The sequence below is a fragment of the Phlebotomus papatasi genome, chromosome 2 (genome assembly GCF_024763615.1).
Source record: "Phlebotomus papatasi isolate M1 chromosome 2, Ppap_2.1, whole genome shotgun sequence".
NCBI classification, from domain to species: domain Eukaryota; kingdom Metazoa; phylum Arthropoda; class Insecta; order Diptera; family Psychodidae; genus Phlebotomus; species Phlebotomus papatasi.
The window spans coordinates 37,021,886-37,042,734 of record NC_077223.1 but is presented as its reverse complement, the minus strand read 5'-3'; the positions used below and the strand labels follow the sequence as shown (position 1 = coordinate 37,042,734).

The following is a 20,849-nucleotide window of genomic DNA, read 5'->3' as shown; positions in this document are numbered from 1 at the left end:
GTTACTTTCTTCTTTTTTTTTCTGTATATAGTATTTAAAAAAAAACTGCAATGAATTAAAATACCACGTTTTTTCCACCAATTTAAATTATCTTCTATTTATAACTAATTCTTCTTTTTTTTTATTGAACTCTTCAATTTATATTGAGAAATTCTTCACAAAGTGATTTTTCTGTTTTTTTTAGTAATGGATTGAAAACCTAGCAAGGGCAATGGGGTTGATTCAGACACAGTGGCTTTTTTTTAAAGATTTTTTTTTTAAAGTTCCTAAATTTTCCTGAAGGACACCTTGCGGTATCAGTTTTTGAATCTATGCAAACTATAAACGGACTTAACTTTCTGTTCTAAGGTACAATGGGGCAGTATTCTTTTTCTTTTGTGATCGAATCTTCAATAAAACATTTTCGAAGCGAAACTGTTGAAATTCTTGATTCTGTGCTGGGGTATTATATTTCTGCAATGTTCAGTATATAATTCCAAACAATTAGAATTTTATAATAATAATAATTATAGTCAATTCCGCATAAATCAGCTACTCTCATCAATCAATCATATCAATCAAAAAAAAATTATTTGAATTAATTTAGACATGTTCAGCAAATTAAAGTTTACATACGTAAATATTGTTGAATTTAATCTATGTCCATTGTGTCCTCGTTGGCATGTTTTGGCTGTTGCGATTGTTGCTGCTGTTGACTTCCGCTCTTGTCCTCACTGTGATTTTGCTGCTGTTGATCATGATTCGCCTGACCACCCTCCGTCGCCCCATTATTCTGCTGCGGCGGCTGCTGTGGCGTAGGTGGCTTCGGCTTAGGTCGACTAAGTACAGAATTCACACATGTGGTAAGTGTTTGATATTCATGCTGAATATCGACAATTTTCACAGGTGGATCCTTAGTTTTGGGCGTAGCAACCAATTTTGCTCGTGTATCCTCCAGCCATTTCAGTGTTTTATCAGCCGTTTCACTGATATTCAGCATATCCGTCTCCAGTAAATGCTCATACTTTGCATCACCACTGCGATACTCATTGATAACTTTATGAGCCAACTGTATAGCATGCCCAAGCTCATTTAGTGCCCCTGGATTTGCCTCATATTCCGCACAGCGACTCTTAATTGGATCAATGTGCTCACGCAAATATGTCAATTTATTGCGATAGACATCCTTGGGACAATCTTCACCCTCTTCATACAGCCAATTCTCCAAATTATTCAATTGATTTACCAAATTCTCACGATCACTCGATGCAACATAATTACTTAGTGGACCATCTTCCTGCAATTTATCTCTCATTTCGTAGACATACTCTTCCAGAGCATTTCTAGCATCTACCCTCTCCTTCTCATCGACATCATTGAAGATCATTTTGCTCTAAAACGCACAAATAATTTCATAATGCATCAATATATTGTTGCGATTTTATATGTGATTTTTCGCAAGAAAGCAATTTTTAGCTTTAGGCTATAATTCTTGTGAGCAACGCATATGCAATTCCAACCAGAGAGTGCAATAATTAACTCCTCAGTTTGGAAATACAGTAGAGTTCCTCAAATTTGAACATTTGGGGGATATAGATGACATTTCTCACTCCTCAAATTTGAACAATATTTTCAAAAGAGCAAGTCTTGGACAGAGAGAAGGCTTCCGGAAGACGATTTAGACGAATTACTACTCCCAAAAACTCTTTGCTCGTATTTACACACATGCATTTAACATTTTACATGCGTTTGACGATTACTTTTTGAACTACAGATCAAGCAGTTTGAGATAGCGATTTCAGAGCTTCAACAACCCCCTCCCCCGCCCCAAGACGACTCTTGACAAGTTCCATCATTGTATGAATCTCATGAACCAAAAACTTCCTAAATAATTTAGATTTGAATATTCTTATAAATTTTATAAATCCTATTACATCTTTATTCATATCTTTTTAAAAGATCACTTCATTTCAGACAAATTGCTGGCAAAGGATGACTGAATATGTTCGTTTTTTTAACTAATTTTTTCTGTATCCCAAAGATCAGATGTGACTAAATATAAAAAAAAGGTTAATCCTTTAAGGACGATTGGGTCACCCGTGACCCATAGAGAAAATAATTTTTCGTGACTACCTGAAGTTAGTTCTTTCTAATGTTTGTACCTAATCACGAAGTAGAAAGATGTAGGAATCTAGGATATTTTTTGCAAATCTCCAGCTATTTGCTATATAAAAAATATTTGAGCTCAAAAATAAAGAATTTTCAAATATTCATGTTGGTACTTGAATTTTAATATTTTTAATATTTCTATTTTTTTTTAAGCAAAAACCTCTTGTGACTAGAAACTATAATAACTATACATAATATTTCTCAACAATGTAAAAGTGATAGTTTATTGGTATTTTCAGAAAAGCTTCATAATTTTCATGGGTCATATATGACCCAATCGTCCCTAAAGGTAAAAAACACCGAATTTGTCTCTAGTGGATTTTCGAAGATTTGAGGTTAGACTGTTTCATGTTTTTGTTTATGTGTGCGCAAAATAGTTGAGGTGAGATAGCTGAGATTTCCCAGTGCAATACTGACTGAAGAAGGTAATATTTTGATAATTTATAAGATACTTCTGCGTATATGTTGTAAATTCATAACTTTTTAATCTTGTAGATGACTTCAAAAATGGAAAAAAAAATTTCATGATCAATGAACCCGAAATCATCCACATATTATGCCCGGAAGATAGCGATGATGCCGACAATCTTGTCGTGAACGAAAGCGACATAATATACTTGGAACAAGACGTGGAAGAAGTGGACTTTGAAGTCTTCATCGAGAACGCATCAACTCCGGAAGAACTCCGGAATCCACAGAAATGTGCAACTGTACGTCTTAAATTCCCAGAGACAAACAACATTACCATCAAACATGTTTCGAAGAAAACTGAGGTACACATGGTGCTATCAGAAAAAAGGATTATAAGACCAATTGTATTTGTGAGGCATGCGACATTTATTTCTGTGTTACCTTACCACCCTTACCAGTATGCGAAATTTGTTTCGAGAATATCATAAAAATTAAAAATGAAGTAAACAATAATACATTTTTTCATAAAAATTATTGTTTTTGTGTACAAGTCTCCAAGAGTGTTTGAGGCCAAAAATTGAATGAGATTTTTTTAAATTAATTTTTGATCGTTTTAATTTTTACTCGTATTCTAAATATATTTTTTTAATATTACAAATATATTCAAGTTATTTATCTTTCAAAAATAATAGAGCAAACGAGTAAACTAGTCGTCTGAAAAATTTTGTGTTTTTTTACCTTTAAGGACGATTGGGTTATATATGACCCATAGCTTTCCAAGACTCGTAGGGATGGGAAAATTTCTTTTTAACCGTAAAACTCTTATTTACGCTAAAATATCGAGGAAAACTTGATTTCATTGAATTTCGCTCAGCGGAAAGCTTCTCGTCCATAAAGGGTTAATTTTCTCAACATTCCTTCAAAACCATGTTTTTTCGTGCTCGAATTCAAAAATAGATAATCCGATTTTTTAATTTATCACCAGTCGCGTCGGAAGAACCCAAACATTAAGAGATATTGACTTCCGGTTTTCGATGACCCTCTATAAATGAATATTATCATCAGACGTATCAGACGTTTCTTCCTTGCCCTTTCTTCAGAATCACGTTGATTGTGGTTATATTTTGGAGATAGTCAAGGTGAATATTTCGTCAATAGGCACCAATGATTACGGTTCAACAAGAGTTTTCGAAGGTCAAAGTTAAATCACATCAGAAGGTCTATTGCTCAACCAATTTTCTTAAATTTGGATTTTTTTTTGAAAGATATTGAAAATTGCAACTCGGCTGTATTGATCTTAATCGGTTAACCCATGATTGTTTTATTTTACTGAGATAGTCTTTTCGAATATTTTTAAAAAAATCTTTTTTTTTTTTAAATTTGTCCGAAAGTTTGCCACAAGGCTAGAGGCTAAACGTACAAGATATCTGCATCTGGTTTTCAATGACACCACCCTTGCCTCCGTAAGTTAATATTATCTTGGATAGTCTTTTTTTGCTTTTTCACTTATCATATCTAGATGAGAAACGGTTTGCGAGCTTAACTTCGGAGTAACCCTGGGACCATTAAGATGTTCCTTATTGTTCCGATATCTCTCCCGTTCCCCAACAATTGCTTGAAAGCGTGTCGTGTGCTTTTTTCATTTTTGGATATGTTTTTGAGATTATCCAGGCGGACATTTCGCCCTTTCACGAAAATATTGTTGAATCATTCATAATAACTGTTTTTCAAGATCAAAAGTTTAAAAGACTGTAGGAGGACCGGGCGTATTTCTAAACCGAATGATATCATGCTTGGACTCATTGGAAAGATCTTGGATTTTTTGAGAAGTCTGAATCGATTCCAATCGGTTTTGAACCAGTAACTAGCGAAAATCAATTTTATTACTTCTAAAATATTTTGGCCGATCTTTTGAATGATTTATGAATCGGTTAAGAATCGGTAAACGGTAAATCTAGAGACAATATTGCTAAAACCATTGAGGGAAGTATTGATTCACTTGATAGGGCTTTTTACATCCCAGAAAAGTCAAAACCACTTTCTACCGGTTATGAAGAGATAATAAACAGAAAATTCATAGATAATATATTATTAACGGATTATTTTCAACTCAATTCTGAGTAAATTTTAATTTTTTACCCGGTTTAAAAAAAGAAGTGATAAAATCCTTTTTCATTTTAATACTGTTAAACAACTTTCCCCAATAAAATACTCAATACGTAACCATTTTTTTGGGGTGTATCATCAAAGTCGATTTCTCATATTTCGCAAAACAAATAATAAACCATTGCCCAATCATAATATAAATGAACCTACCTCTTGTTCAATGTAACTGCCCAGTTCAGTTGATGAAAATCCATGAGTCTGCACATCAATTGGTAATTCAATTATTTTTACACCTGACTTCTTCTTTTCTTTCTTAGCATCGCCACTGTTATCCTGTTGATCAAAGGAAAAGAGAAAAGAAAAAGATTGTCTACTGTTAATTTCACTTTAAAACAATGAATGAATGATATCACTATGATAATCTAATTTGGCCAGCCTGGATGCTCTCCACATGCCCCCAACAAAAGCTAAAACTATTTTACAAAAAAAGAAAGAAAAATAAACAATAAAAGAGAAGGATGGATAAATAAAAGGACAAAGCTCCAATGAATAACCTAAATTCAACGACTTTTTTTAAACAAAATTATCAACACAAACTATAAACAATATCATAAAAAAAATGTACAATGAATAAATAAATAAAAATCCATCGAAATTTGATGAAAATTACATGCAAACTATACAAATAATGATAAAAGCCAAAAACAACTCAACACATTCTCTTTCTCAAAGAAAATTCCACCCCCTTTTTCTCACATCACAATGTGTCTTTTATCACTTTCTCTCTCCCTCTCTCTCTCTTTCGCTCTTTTTTCAGTTTTTGCTTTTATAACACTGGCACTGTGGAGCAGGGCAGGCAGGCGGCTGATGGTAAATTTTATACAAAGTTACTCAAAAAAAAAAGATTTAGACTCAATTTCAGATCCAGTCATCCAAATAAAAAAGGTCAAAACTTTTTATTAAATGAAATGTTTAGTGTTAGATTGGAAACGTTTTTCAATGGATATTGGCTTTTTTTTTTAGTTTCATCATCTTTATTTTGCCTTTTCTCTGACTGGAATTTCAAAGTGATCGCAGAAAAATTAATAGGGTTGACAAATACACGTACCGAGGTAAACCATCCTTTTACCCGCTGCGCCCACCCTGGTCCTGATGCCGATGGCGATTTTATGTCTTTTCCATCATACTTCTCATCCTCATTGTCACTGCAATCCTGTGCATTATGCAATGTATCAATTATCCCGGTAAATACTTCTCTACAATTTTATTGTTTTTTTTTGTTCTTTCAAATTAAAAATCAACTTAGAATATTTTTCCAAAATTGTTTCTTTTCTTTTTTTCTTCTTCTCAACATGTTGTGTTACGTTTTAATTAGTGAAAACTCTTTACGAAAGTTGAATATGCATGGATAAATCCTAATAGAAGTTTAATAAATGGTTAAATAAAAAAAAACTAAGTACAATTCATTTAATTCTTCAAAAGGATACCTTTCTTAGAATAAAAACCAATAATTCAGCACCTGCTAGAACATTTGCATGTATTTACATGTAAATAATTCAGAATCACAAAAAAAATATTCAGGAAACTTTTTACTACCAACAGGGTCAGTGACATCCAAGTTATGCATTTTAATATTCATTTGCTCTCATTTCTTTCCTTTCTATTAACAGTTCTTTGGAGTAACTACATTGTATCGACCAACTTTCCATTATTAATGAGAACAATGATATACTTTATTCTAAAGGGCTGCGCACGGAACTTTTTACATTACAAATCCTTTGAAGTTCACATTGGAGAATGATGCCAGAAACTTCCCAAAGCTCCATTTTACATTAACTGTAAAAAATTGTTCAAAACCATGTTTTTTGGGATTGTTCGAAAACGCGTCGTGCGATTCTTTTCATTTTTTGGATATGTTTTAGAGATTATCCAGGCGAACATTTCGTCCTTAGACGAAAATACCGTTGAATCATTCCTAATAACGGTTTTCAAGGTCAAAGGTTAAAAAGACACTAGAAAGCGTATTTATCAAGCGAATGAGGTCATGTTTGGGCTCGTTGGAAAGGTCTTAGAATTTCCTATAAAACTGAACCGGTTCCAATCGGTTCTGAACCGGTTCATATTCGATAATTAATTTTTATCCGAAAATCAATTCTATTTGGGCCAATCCATCTCAAGACGACCGTAGGGGTACCGTCGGGTACCCTTCATGGTCTCAGATGTTTCTGAATTTTACATATGTTAAAATACACGATAAAATAATATATCACTATTTTTTTTTGCCCAAAAAATTTTTCTGGCCGGAGATACAGGGCGCCAAAGATGGCGTCTCGCGCTTCATTCGTCAATTGAGATTTTTAGCAAATATTTCAAAATGCTCTATCTCGCGAACGGGTTGAGATTTCTTCCTACTCTTTTTTTATTTGAAAGATAATTTTATAGTCTTTAAAAGTATAAGTTTAAGTTTTATACTTAAAGTTATACTTAAAGTTTTACTTAAAGTATAACTTTAAGTTTTTTTGTAACGGTCTTTTGAATTTTTTTTTGAAAAAATTTAAAAATTATTTTTTCTCAAAAACCCCATTCTCAAAAATTTTCATTTTTTTTACTGTTGATCAGTAACATTGAGTACTACATTACCTGAAAAGGCGAGCTTCCACTTCTGCGCTTATTTAAAAAAAAAAAACAAAAAAACATTCAAAATTTCATAACATTTTCAAAAAAGAAAAAAAATACCAGTTAAACTTAAAATTTTGAGTTCAACTTTTTAGGGAATACAGTACTCCACAATACTTATAAACAGTTAAAAAATCAAAATTTTTCTAACTCGCGTTTTTGAAAATAACATTTTTTTTTTATTTTCAAATAATAATGCCTTTTATTGACAAAATAAAGCTTTAAATCACATTTAATAAATGTACTAATTATGTTTTTTTTTGTTTTTTTAATTTCTCAAAAAAAATGTTTTTTGAAAATTTTTGGATTTTTTTTTGAAAAAATTAAATTTTTTTTTAATTCCGGTTAAAAAAATCAACATTTCAACACGTGTGTCAAATGTATCTTAAATTTGTAAACTTGTCAATAAAATACATTTTCTTTTGAAAAATCAAAAAACAATATTTTTCAAAAACGCGATTTCGAAAAATTTTGATTTTTTAACTGTTTATAAGTATTGTGGAGTACTGTATTCCCTGAAAAGTTAAACTCAAAATTTTGTGTTTAACTGGTATTTTTCCTTTTTTGAAAATGTTATGAAATTTTGAATGTTTTTTTAAAAAAATAAGCGCAAAAGTGGAAGCTCGCCTTTTTAGGAAATGTGGTCTTCTTTTTCTTTTTGAACATCTGAAATAGAGAAAATCACAAAATTCCAAAATAGACATGATTCCGAATTACCCCGTCTTATACGGGCTTCAGACGCAAGACTTAGCCATATGGCTTAACTACTCTAATTTTTCAGCAATCACGATTTTTGGAAAAAAATGACTTAGGATTCGATTATTAAGGGCAAATGACCTATTAAATTCTAAAAAAGCAATAAAATTTTTTGTTATTTAGGATTTTGAGACCATCGAGAACTGGATTAAACCTCTAGTCTGAAGGCCGCTTTAGGGTCTTGACAGACCTGAGGATTAGCCGAGAGACGGCTTAGCGTAATTATATTAGAAGTAATGGTTAACCCTCTAACGGGTAAGACCGCCTCCAGACGGTCTTCACAAAAATCACATTTACAGCGACAATAAAGGTTTTATTTATTTAAAAGTGCTATAGTGTCCTCGGTAATAGTCTTATAAACATCTTATGAAAGTTTGAACTCATTTTGACTCTTCGTTTTGTTGCTATTCCCAGTTTTGTGGGACAGGTCAGAGAAAAAGCAACAAAAAATATTTGTGCAAAAAAAATCATTTCCAATTTCCATACAAATACCGATTTAAAGTTATCTGACTAAAATAAATTTATTTTTTACTGAAAGATATGTCATTCTCCTTTGTATATTTTATATAAAAAAATTGAGAAAACTAAAAATGTGAATTTTAGAAGCAAAAAGAGTTTCAAAAAAATTCTATATTTTCTCACTTAGCGCCTAAACTAAAAGAGATAATGAAGAATGGATAGTTTTTTCAACTTTATTGGATCATAATTATCATAGAAAACATTGTTTTAGAACTTTTTTTCGCATATTAAAGAAAACACCGTTAGAGGGTTAAATTACATTTCTATCGTTTTCCACTAAGTCGTCTCTCGGTTTAAGTCGTAAGTGTGTCTAGAGAATTATCCTAAGGGGCTGCATTAAACTTCGACCGGCTTGCAATTTCGGCCATTTCATTCATATATGAAAATTCCATAAAGTTTTAGTTTTAAAATTTACCGTAAGAAATTGTGCACATTCAGAGGCAAGTGGGTGATATTAGCTCTGAAAAATGCGACCAGTTTTAGTGTAAATTTTTCCCTGTTTTCGTACATATTTCACAAGATATCTCCAAAACTACGTAGATTGCCAATTTGTAGTTTTCCGTTGCCCATTTAGTATTAAGTTGGCTTTTATTTCATATTTATATTTTTTGCAAATTCATTCTACACTGACAGAAAACAGCTAATAAACCCAAAAGTTTTTTCGGCACGCTAGAAACATATGGGAAACACAGGAAATGTCACGGCCCCCCATGCCCCTGTTCAAGGGTATTAGAATTATTTTACAAATAAGCTTTCAATAGTAGGCAAGATTCTCCGAACGGTAGTATTTTGGGGTCCACAAGAGATTTGCATTGGGCGAAATCAGAGTAGGCTATGACCAACAGTTTAAAATCTGTAGAACAGAACTGAAGTTGGCTGCAGGTCTATTTATAGCCTCCCCTGATGCGATTTTTTGTCCCCAAAATTCAACACAAAATTAAATTTAATCGCATTCAACACTGTTTTCTCCTGAATCCTTAGCACACAATGCAATATAAAAATTTCCTCCTTGTCCTTTGTACACAAATTACATTCAAAGTTTTTATCAAAAAAAAATCTTTGTAATAAGGAAAATTTAAGAAATTAGAATGTGTAAAGAATGAGATAATAAAGCTTTGATTATTTATCCATCACTCTGTCATGTTGGTGAAAGTTGAAAAAAAAGAGACAATTTATGTGGAATTTACACAAAAGTTTCGTAAGAGCAAGAAAAGAATATTGATAAATAAATCTACCTGCTAAGTAGGATTTGTGAAATGAAACAGCAACTACATACCTCAGGTGTAACATCCATTTCTTCCTGTTGTTGCTGCGCAGTCTGTTGCTTCTGCTCCTGCTGTCCTCCTTCACTGACTTCAGGAGCATTTGCCTCATTGGTGTCATTTTGATCCTTCTTCTCCGTCAACGATGCACTCGCAATGGTTATAATGCCATTCTGATTAATACGGATTTTCACTTTGACCTCCTGTGACTCCCCAGCACTGTTTGGCTTGATGTCACGAATCACCCAACGTCCAATATGTGGATCCGGATACGGTACAACATCACCATAGAAAATCTCCATGGCAAATGGGTCGCGACGGTAGAGGGTCAACATGCGACTAAATGGTGCAGCATGAAGTGCTGGAAATACTTCCATTCGATTCTCAACACTCGGATCACCGTCCCAACTCACGTGAACTGGATAATTCTGAATGTCCTGCACCTTAAAGTCACGCACACGGACAGCTGGCGACATAATTGCACACTGAAGTGCAGCACCACGCGATACGGCCTCATCTTGATTCAGAGTCGTACTGGCCTGCTTGCCAAATACTCTCTCAATTGCTGCTTTAATTGCCGGAATACGTGTGCTTCCGCCCACAATTTCAACAGAATGAATCTCATCCAGAGAGAGTTCTATTGAATTTTCAAATACAATAATTCAATAAATCCAAATGTGATCTCACACATTTAACTTAAATGTTTGTAATGGTAGTAAATTTAAAAAAAAACTATTTTTGAACTGAAATATATACAGCCTAGAATTGATTTTTTTTAAATTAATGAATAAAATTAGTTTGACATTCCTTGCAATCTATGAACTCCTGTGACCCGAGGGAAATAGAAACCTCGACAGATCGGAACTTAAATTTTATATTGTTTAGACTTTCTTGGGTTATTTACTAAAAGTCGGACACAACGAAAGTCGGACACATCGGATACATCGAAAGACGGACACATCGAAAGTCAGACACATCGAAAGTCGGACACATCGGAAGACGGGCACATCGAAAGTCGGACACATCGAAAATTTGACATGTCAAAAGTCGGACACGTCGAAAATTGGATGTCAAATAGATGGAAAGTAGAATACACCGAAAGTCGGACACATCGAAAGTCGGATACATCGAAAGTCGGACACATCGAAAGACGGGCACATCGAATGTCGGACACGGACACATCGAAAGTCGGATACATCGAAAGTCGGACACATCGAAAGTTTGACATGTCGAAAGTTGGACATATCGAAAGACGGATACATCGAAAGTCACATCGAAAGTCGGACACATCGAAAGTTTGACACGTCGAAAGTCGGACACATCGAAAGTCCGACACATCGAAAGACGCGCACATCAAAAGTCAGACACATCGAAAGTCAGACACATTGAAAGATTTGGCACATCGAAAGTCGGACACGGACACATCGAAAGTCGGATACATCGAAAGTCGGACACATCGAAAGTTTGACGTCGAAAGTCGGACACATCGAAAATCCTATGTCGGATACATCCAAAGTAGGATACATCGAAAGTCAGACACATCGAAAGTCGGACACATCGTAAGTTTGACACGTCGAAAGTCGGACACATCGAAAATCGGATGTCGGATACATCGAAAGTAGGATACACCGAATGTCGGACACGTCGAAAGTCGGATACATCGAAAGTCAGACACATCGAAGGTCGGACACATCGAAAGACGGGCACATCGAAGGCGGCTTCATCACAATATTCCATGTGAAATTAAGCTCTTTCCTAATTAGCCGACTTTCCAAATTATATCCTACGTGTTTTTTCACTGCACTCACCAAAAGGCAACGATAGAATGACTGATAGAAAAGGACGTGCGCACAGCTCCCCTCAAGACGTTAACACCTTAAGTGACGGCTTCTATCCCAACGAGCACAGATGCGATGATGGCTCAAGTATTAATTATGCTACTCTAATGGGACTTTTAATAAAATTTCATCGAATCCGTGATGCATCGTTCTACAATACTAAAACTTTTCAAAACATCGTTGAACCACCACTAGGAGTGCTTAAAACGAATAATCGATTTTCGAAAATTCAACGTAAAATATTTCGAAAATCATACGATGCATATCGATGAAATTTTAGTATCCTATGCTGAGATCGAGGCCTTCCAAAAATGACTTACACTCCTCCCTTGATGAAACGTGAAAAATCATTTTTTCGAAAATTGTAATCTTGATTCTTTAGAGATACTCCATTTTTTATTTCGAAATTTTAAAATATTTTATAAGCAAGATCGAGACATTTTCAATGATAGGTGACATCCTTCTCCCCTCAATGCATCCTGACCTGACCCAAGGCACACTTGACCAGACTATTCCCGATACTTCTTAATCGATTTCTTATGAACTTTTCTTTTTTCATCAGGTATCTATTTTAAAACTATTTAGAATTGACAATAAATCAGTGATAATACAATAATGCAGGCACAATATTCCATAAAAGAACTTGGGTCATACCCTAAGAGGAGTTTGGGACATCTATTAATTAGGTGTGATTCCTTCATAATCACAGTAATTGTGATACTCCGATTTCCTAAAAGTGCTCCGATAGAGCTGAAATTCACAGGGTATATATTTTGAACATCCCGAATGCCGAAAATGATAAGCCGCCATTTTCGGGTCCGGCCGGCCGTCCGTAGTACGCAATATCTCCGGTTTGGAAAGAGATATCTTCATAAATTTTTTTTAAACATATTTACTAGCGCATGTGACGATTTCTGTTATTAGTTTTTTGAAAAACCCATTCTAAACCGGTTTTTATAGGTTTTCTAGAAATTGGCCTATGCAATTTGAACCATTTTATGTTCATGTTGTAGAGCTACTTGAGTAGAACAATTTAAAAAAAAATGGAGATTGCTTCATGATTTCTCGAGATTTTTCAAGTTGAAGATTGCAATTTTAAAAAATTTTGCTCGTAGCGTCTGGTGGGAAAAAAAGCGGGAGAAACTGCGTGACACATGGTGTTGTGCCATTTCCCCCTCTTTCTCCCTCTATATTTCGCGGATTTCCGCGGCTCACAAAATTTTTCGTAGATTTTCGCGGCTCGCGAAATTTTTGGCGGATTTTCGCGGCTCGCGAAATTTTCCGCGGATTTTCGTGGCTCGCGAAATTTTTGCGGCTCACGAAATTTTTCGCGGATTTTCGCGGCTCGCGAAATTTTTCACGGATTTTCGCGGCTCGCGAAATTTTTGGCGGATTTTCGCGGCTCGCGAAATTTTTCACGGATTTTCGCGGCTCGCGAAATTTTTGGCGGATTTTCGCGGCTCGCGAAGTTTTTCGCGGCTTGCGAAATTTTTCGTGGATCGTGAGCTTTTTCGCGTATTTTTGCGGGTCGCGAAATTTTTCGCGTGTCGCGAAATTGTTTGCGGATCTTGCACTTCTTAAGCCTAAATGAAACTCTAATGTGATGTCATGTTAGAGGCCTCTATCTCTCATAATTTCCGAGAAAATCGACTTTAAAGTTTTTTAGACATTTTTATGCATTTCTCTTCCAATTTTCCTCGTTTACATTATTTATGTATAAATAAATATGTATGTAAAAAGTTCAGCTGCGTGAACTGCCTCAGCGTCCCCTATCCCATTTATCTTAAGAATATATTGTTCAGAATGCAATTTAAATTTATAAATAAATCAAATTGAATTTAAGAAATAATTATTCAAAAATAAAATTATTTACTTACTTGAATCCTTGAGACATTTTCTCATAGTCTCTTCAATGCGCTTCAGAAGATGTCCAGATAATTCCTCAAATTTCGATCTTTGCAATTTCGATGACACATCAATGTCATTCATAAAGCACTCAATGTTGAACGGCAAAACTGTGCTATTTGCAGACATTTGCTTCTTGATCTTCTCAACTTCCGTGAGAAGTCTCAAGTATGCCCTTGCATTTGATCGTGGATCGATTTTGTATTTAGCCACAAATTCATCACTGAAGTAATTGGCCAGGATTTCATCGAAATCCCGTCCTCCATACTGCTCACATGCACTCGTTACCATTCGCAATTTGCCTTTATTGAAGGCGCAAATGGACACTTGGAGTGATGCATGGCCACAATCTACAAATGCCACAAATCGAGATTTCTCCTCAGGTGCCGGTAGATCTTGCTTGTAGAAACCATATGAAAGTGCCGTGGCTGTTGTCTCATTCAGCAGACGCAGAACATTCAATCCAGCAATAGCTGCAGCATCCTGAAGGGCTTTTCGTTCGGCATTTGTGAAATACCAAGGAACAGCAATGACACAATCATTCACCTGAGCACCACCGAGGGCACTCGTTGATGTTTCTTTGAGTTTGGTAAAGAGCATCGCCAGGATTTGTTCCGGCGTGAAAACATGTTCCTTATCCAAATAGTTAACACGTATGCCAATGAGATTGTTCTGGAACGGTTCGACGCGGAAAGGCAATTTTTTCAGTTCATTCTGGACATGGGGATCATTGAACTTGCGTCCCAAGAGCCTCTTGAATCCAAAAATGGTATTCTTCAGATTCGTCACCATCTGATTCTTCGCAGCTACTCCCAGTATTCGTTTTTTACCAGCAAAAGCGACACATGAACTGAGGGGATAAAATTTAATGCATTTTTGTATAAACTCTAATTCTTTATTTTTTAAGAATGAATGATGAAATTTTTTGGTTTTATCATGAAATTATGATGAAATATTTTGGGAAATCATGAATGAATAATCCAATAAGAATATTTATGCATGCCAAAAACAATTCTAGATATAATGTCTGAAACCATTAGGTAACATAGTGACATTAGAAAAAATAATTGTCTTGTTAAAACACTGAGAAAAAATAAGGGTGTGATTAACATTTTTTCCTCAGAACTTTAACACTTTTCAGGTGTAAAAATATATCAACATTTTTTAACGTTAAGTTTACACCTTTTTAAGGGTAAAATTAACATGAAAATGGGTACCTTTAACCCCTAATACACCTAAAAAGGGTAATATTTACACCGATTTCGGATCAATACAGCAGGGTAAAATTAACAGTTCCGGAATGTTATTTTAACTTTTTCGGATTTCTCTCAGTGAATAAATAACCTAGAAACTGATATAACCTAACGTATTTAAAATCTAAGATAAATTTTTAAATTTATTTTGATAATTCTGTCTGTTCAAGTCTAATATAATTTTTATCGTTTCTTTTGTTTTTCGAACTCAAGAAAAAAAGAAGTAATAAAAACCGATTTCGATAATTTTAGAGTCAAAGAATTTAGAGGTAAATTACATTATCATTGTTAAATAATTATAAAAAAAATGCTTCAGAGGTTATCTATGTGAAAATTTCGTCCATACTCCTCAAAGGCATTATTCGTTCCTTCTAAAGGTATTTTCATTACCAAAGATTGAACTCACCAAGGGGACAATTCTTGGGCTAAATTAAATGTGTTCGATAGGTGTTATAATTCTCAGAAACGAAGGTTTGCTGTTCATAACGCGGTCTTTGAAAATTTTATTACAATTTTCGGTTCCAATCGGCTATGAACCGATACAAATATTTTATCCGAAAATAACTGTATTATTTCTCCCTACTTTCGGTATTTTTTAAAATAAATTCTAAATTGATAAAATAGGCTGTAAACGCTGTAAACCGATAAACATTAAAAAAGAAATAAAATGGAAAAATACATTGCAGAATGATGACACTTATAGTACGATACTTTATCCATCATTTTGATAAATAAAAAACTTTACTATTGGGTAGATATATAAGGAGAAATTATTCTTCGTAGATAGCAAGCATCTATGGTATTTCAGAGCATTCCGCAAAGCTCGAACACTTTGCAATCGTTTTTGTCTTACTTATACACCTCGTTAACAATTTTAATAATATCTTGGAAGCTATCGAGTCAATAAAATATCTCTTAGATTTTTCTGTTTCTTTAGAATGGAGCACGCAACATATTTTTGTTTTTGTTGTTCTACAAAGTCGTATTTGAGATATAGGGGAAAGGCTCATAATTTTGTACAGTTTCTTATTTTGGACACTTTGAGGATAAAATTGGACACTAAAAATAAATTGATTAAAATGATGGATTTTTATTTCAATATTTGATGAATAATGAATTCTATCTAAATATTTGTTCTCTTTGGAAGACTTTAACACTAAATACGTTAAATTTTGAATATGATTTGAGGTGAAATTGCTTTGTTGAAAATTCAGTGTGAGCAATTGCTTACGAGAAATATGACAGAACTTCGTGTTTACTTTAGTCTTATTTAGCTGTGGTGAAGGACTAACAATGTTTCTTCGCTTTTTTTGAGTAATATTATTGAATATTCATTGAATATTGTGTCGATTCACGTTAGTAGTGATATGTACATTTGACCTGAAGTGAGATTTGCCTTGTGAATTAGATTTTTCGTGTGAAAAATGGGAAATTTTTTAGGACATTTACCAGTGAGATGATGGTTCTTATTTTGGACAGGTGTTTTTCTCACGAAATTTCGTGAATTTTTAGCTTTTGTGATGACTAGGTTGGACAAATGCCTGGAGAAACAAAGGAGCATCATCTCTACGAAAGAGATGTAGCGAGAAATGCCTTGAAAGGCTCCCGGAAAGGCCAGGGAATGAGCGAATCCGCACGTACTTGGAGTACCGAAGTCAACTTACTTTAATGAATGATATGGAAAGTTTCCGGGCTTCTGTGACATTCTACGTTTCCCTTACATGAACAGGAAGAGGACTTGGTAAGATTGGTTCATGAAATGAAGAACAATGGGCATCCTGTTGAGGCGGATTAGCTGTCCAAATTTACAGTCAAGTTGTCCAAATTTCGGGTCAAATTCACCTCTAGGGGAAAGGCTCATAATTTTGTCCAGTTTCTTATTTTGGACACTTTGAGGATAACAATGGACACTAAAAATAAATTGATTAAAATGATGGATTTTTATTCCAATATTTGATAAATAATGAATTCTATCTAAATATTTGTTCTTTTTGGAAGATTTTGACACTAAATACGTTAAATTTTGAATATGATTTGAGTTGAAATTGCTTTGTTGAAAATTCAGTGTGAGCAATTGCTTACGAGAAATATGACAGATCTTCGTGTTTACTTCAGTCTTATTTAGCTGCGGTGAAGTACTAACAATGTTTCTTCGCTTTTTTTGAGTGATATTATTAAATATTCATTGAATATTGTGTTGATTCACGTTACTGGTGATTTGTACATTTGACTTGAAGTGAGATTTGCCTTGTGAATTAGATTTTTCGTGTGAAAAATGGGAAAGTTTTTAAGACATTTACCAGTGAGGTGATAATCCTTATTTTGGACAGGTGTTTTTCTCACGAAATTTCTTGAAGTTTTAGCTTTTGTGATGACTAGGTTGGACAAATGCCTGGAGAAACAAAGGAACATCATCTCTACGAAAGAGATGTAGCGAGAAATGCCTTGAAAGGCTCCCGGAAAGGTCAGGGAATGAGCGAATCCGCACGTACTTGGAGTACCGAAGTCAACTCACTTTAATGAATGATATGGAAAGTTTCCGGGCTTCTGTGACATTCTACGTTTGCCTTACATGAACAGGAAGAGGACTTGGTAAGATTGGTTCATGAAATGAAGAACAATGGGCATCCAGTTGAGGCGGATTAGCTGTCCAAATTTACAGTCAAGTTGTCCAAATTTCGGGTCAAATTCACCTCTACATATCAATTCATTTTTAAACGTATTAAGACTAATTTTAGTAAAAACAAAGACAATAAACAACCCTTCTGAAAAGAGTAACAAAAAAAAGTCAATTAGATTGAAAATATCGGACTTCAAACTTGGAACATCGATGCTTATAAGCAGACTGGACAAAATTATGAGCCTTTACCCTATGTTCGCATTTTTTTCTTACAAATATTCAATTAAATATGGTTCAACACGTTATCAACGCTGTCTTTGGATATTTTGGAAAAGTATGTGAATGTTTAATTAGGAAATTATTACAATAAATTATTATTTGCAACAAATGAAAAGAAAAACAAATGAGCTTAAAAAGTTACCACAAATGCTGTTGAAGAAAATTTTGTTTAGAAATTCATCGGAACTTCACAAAAAATGGGTGTTTCAAAAACTAGGGGGAAATGTGGCAGTCAGTACAGTTATAAATATTGATTTTTTTTTAAAAAATTAACTATTAGACTTCAGAAAATGTGACCTATGAATTCATAGAAACTATAAAGATCCTTGTCCACTCAAGTAATGATCAACAGAAGTCCAGGTAGTGAATCAAAAATCAGTGTTTACAACTACCCTATGTTTATTACTGCCCCAGCCCAGTCCCCCTACTTATAAATTTTCATTAATTTAACGGCGTTATCACACTTACACATTAAAATTTTAATGTTATTCACATTAATTGTCACTTGTGAGCGTCCAAATATGTTATTTGTGTCTTTGAGTCATTTAATATTTGGGATTTTTCTATTTATTGATAAAGAAGTGGACTTGGCCTGCAAAAACAAGTTTAAATTTACTTAAAGCATAAATATTTTTCACATTAAAAAATTAAAGAGAAAATTGCATTAATTTTTCGCATTAATGCTATAAATTAATTTATATCAAATTTTGCGGGCCAAGTCTAGTTTTTTATCAACAAATAGATCAAATTTTGAATATAAAATGATTCACACACACAAATTACACATTTGGACTCTCACCAGCGACAATTAATGTGAATCATATTAAAATTTTAATGTGCAAGTGTGATAACACAGTAAGGCATTTAGGATAATTTTTTTAAACGTTTTTTAACAAGGTTATAAAATTTCCCTATTTCCGAAGTGAGTTCATTAAAGCAATCAAATGTTAAATATAAAGTTACGACAAATACTTATTTAACTGACGTTACTTAAAAGAAACATGAAACATTGAGATCTCTTGGCAAGAATGAAACATGAAACATTTAAAAGCCCAATTTCATTCCAAAAATGAAAACTGCAACTTTGCTTTTTTTGGAAGGCTAGCAAAAAAAAGCTAGAGAAAAATAAACACCTAGATTGAAAAGAAAAAAAAATGCAGATAAAAAAAATCAATGCGTCAGCATCAATAGAATCGTGCGGAAAATATTTTATTTGCTATTGGAGACCCGCGAGTTTCCATTAAAGGCTTATTTCTCTATCCTTCTCCCTCTTGCACTCTCATAAATCTCATTGATCGTGTGTCTTTTGTCTTCTCTCTTCCATCGCGTTCTACCTCTCTGGCCAAATTTAGGCTGAGAATTGTCTCATCCGTGGCCTCAAGAGTTGTAAAAGTTGCAAAATTTGGGAAATATTGCGTGAAGAATTTTTTTTTTTGAGATATAAATAAAACGATGAATGATCTTTGATAAAAATTGCGACACCACGTGTTAAGAAAAGTCATCTAATGTCGCTTGCTCATGGATCTGACTGATGCCTAACTTTATGAGAGGGATGGAGAGGAATATCCCATATGGTTTCGAATTGGAGTGTTTGAGACGATAAATTCACGTTGCTAATGAGAGGTAAAGCTCAAGGCAAAGATCGGACTAAATGGAGTGTGAGAGAGAGCGAGAGAAAAAATAGTTATATTCATTTTTTTCCAGAACGAACTTAGGAGGCACGGGGTTAGCACGTTGCCAAGGGACGATTCCATTGGTCTTCGGGATATCCAGTTGGAAGTTTCTGGAAAAAGTCAAGAACCTTCTGGAAAATTCTTCCAACAATCGCCAGACCGCTGGCCTTGACACAATAGCGCATCGTGCAATTTTTCCACAGCGCCTCCTATCCCTAACCTCAATCATTTTTTCTTCTTCCAAATACGAATTTTATTGATTTCTTTATTAGAAATCCTTTGTGAGATAAGGCCAATTGTGATTGATTTCTGCGAATTTTTCGCTATAATCACAATGCCATGGAAACGTTTCGAGAAAAAAAAGTACAGACATCTTATATCCGGAAATTTCTTGGAAAATTTTGACATTTTTTTTCTTTTTCTGTTTTATGGGAAAGTCAATGGGTTTGTGAATGAATTTACTTACGGAGTAGCCCTCAAACTGTAATCATTGGCCAGAGTCTCAATACCACCGGCCTTTGCGGCAGCCACATAACACGACTCATTCCCCAAATCGATACCGATCACAGACATCTTCTCTCACTTGGGTTTTCGCCACTTCTTGCAATATCCAAACACACTTTTCCGGTAATCCAAGAAACACAGCTTCGATTGCCGAGATGCTGGACACAGTGGGATTTGTGAATGACTGAAAAATCAGCGTCACAAAACTGCAACACCACAAACTCTCAGAGAAATTTGGAAGATTCGAGAACAGAGAGCTTTCAATGTGATGTTTCGAATGACAATCGATTGACGGAAAAATGGTGAATATCCAAAAGATGGTGAATACGAAACCGCCATCTACCAGAATACCACCGCAAACACTCAACAAAACCAAAGACAAAAACCACAATGATATAAAAATGATTTTTCAATGACTGCCCAGCAATTTATATTCCCCTTTAGGTCTACAATAATTTATTTTTTACATGATTTCTCTAAACATCATTTTCGTAGTCAGCTGGATTCTTACGGCTCATTTTGTGATGGAGTGTCTCCACATAGTCGTACACCAAATATCCCACGATGAATGGTGGAACAACTCGGAATATGCTTGAACGGATCCTCCTCAACGTATTTGGGATTCCATGGCTAACAACACCGGCAAATGCCCTCTGCTCGAATGGGGACAGCTTGTAGGTAACAATCCCACGCACCTTTGCTAACTCGCCAAAGTGTTTTCCCATTTTTCACCAACTTTTCTCAAGTTCCCTGGAAAGGCAGTCGAGAGGTTAGGAAAGCAAAACAAAAGATTACATAATCAATTTCTCGGCAAAAAATGCTTCTTGAAGAATAATTTATACTTTGAAGACATTACTAAACAATAAATTCACAGATTTAAGATGATTTTCACTAATAAA

At 34.3% G+C, this 20,849-nt stretch overlaps 2 protein-coding genes across 3 annotated transcripts; both read right to left on the bottom strand.

Annotated features, from left to right (window-relative positions):
* Positions 1 to 300: 300 nt before the first annotated feature.
* On the bottom strand, positions 301 to 20,238 carry LOC129804047 (heat shock 70 kDa protein 4). Of its 2 annotated transcripts, XM_055851060.1 has the most exons (6): positions 19,913 to 20,236; positions 13,594 to 14,471; positions 9,893 to 10,515; positions 5,774 to 5,878; positions 4,876 to 4,998; positions 301 to 1,372 (listed from the first exon to the last, which is right to left on the bottom strand). In XM_055851060.1, the coding sequence occupies exons 1-6, from the start codon at positions 20,017 to 20,019 to the stop codon at positions 632 to 634; spliced, it is 2,577 nt and encodes an 858-aa protein (XP_055707035.1). In that variant the 5' UTR covers positions 20,020 to 20,236; the 3' UTR covers positions 301 to 631. The 2 variants fall into 2 exon arrangements, with proteins under 2 accessions (XP_055707035.1, XP_055707036.1); XM_055851061.1 differs by lacking the exon at positions 5,774 to 5,878 and having other exon boundaries at positions 19,913 to 20,238.
* A 125-nt stretch (positions 20,239 to 20,363) lies between these two features.
* Positions 20,364 to 20,701, bottom strand: LOC129804046 (cytochrome b-c1 complex subunit 8). The gene has a single exon (XM_055851059.1). The coding sequence runs from the start codon at positions 20,673 to 20,675 to the stop codon at positions 20,427 to 20,429; it is 249 nt and encodes an 82-aa protein (XP_055707034.1). The 5' UTR covers positions 20,676 to 20,701; the 3' UTR covers positions 20,364 to 20,426.
* Between the last annotated feature and the right edge of the window lie 148 nt (positions 20,702 to 20,849).

What these genes read in the sequence shown, in the direction of transcription:
- LOC129804047 (XM_055851060.1), bottom strand. Translation starts at nt 20,019, where the DNA reads ATGTCTGTGATCGGTATCGATTTGGGGAATGAGTCGTGTTATGTGGCT. An exon ending in AAAATGTCTCAAGGATTCAA is followed by an intron (nt 10,516 to 13,593) that starts GTAAGTAAATAA and finishes AAAATTCAATAG; the next exon opens with AACTCTCTCTGGATGAGATT. An exon ending in TAAAAGGATGGTTTACCTCG is followed by an intron (nt 4,999 to 5,773) that starts GTACGTGTATTT and finishes TTTGATCAACAG; the next exon opens with GATAACAGTGGCGATGCTAA.
- LOC129804046 (XM_055851059.1), bottom strand. Translation starts at nt 20,675, where the DNA reads ATGGGAAAACACTTTGGCGAGTTAGCAAAGGTGCGTGGGATTGTTACC.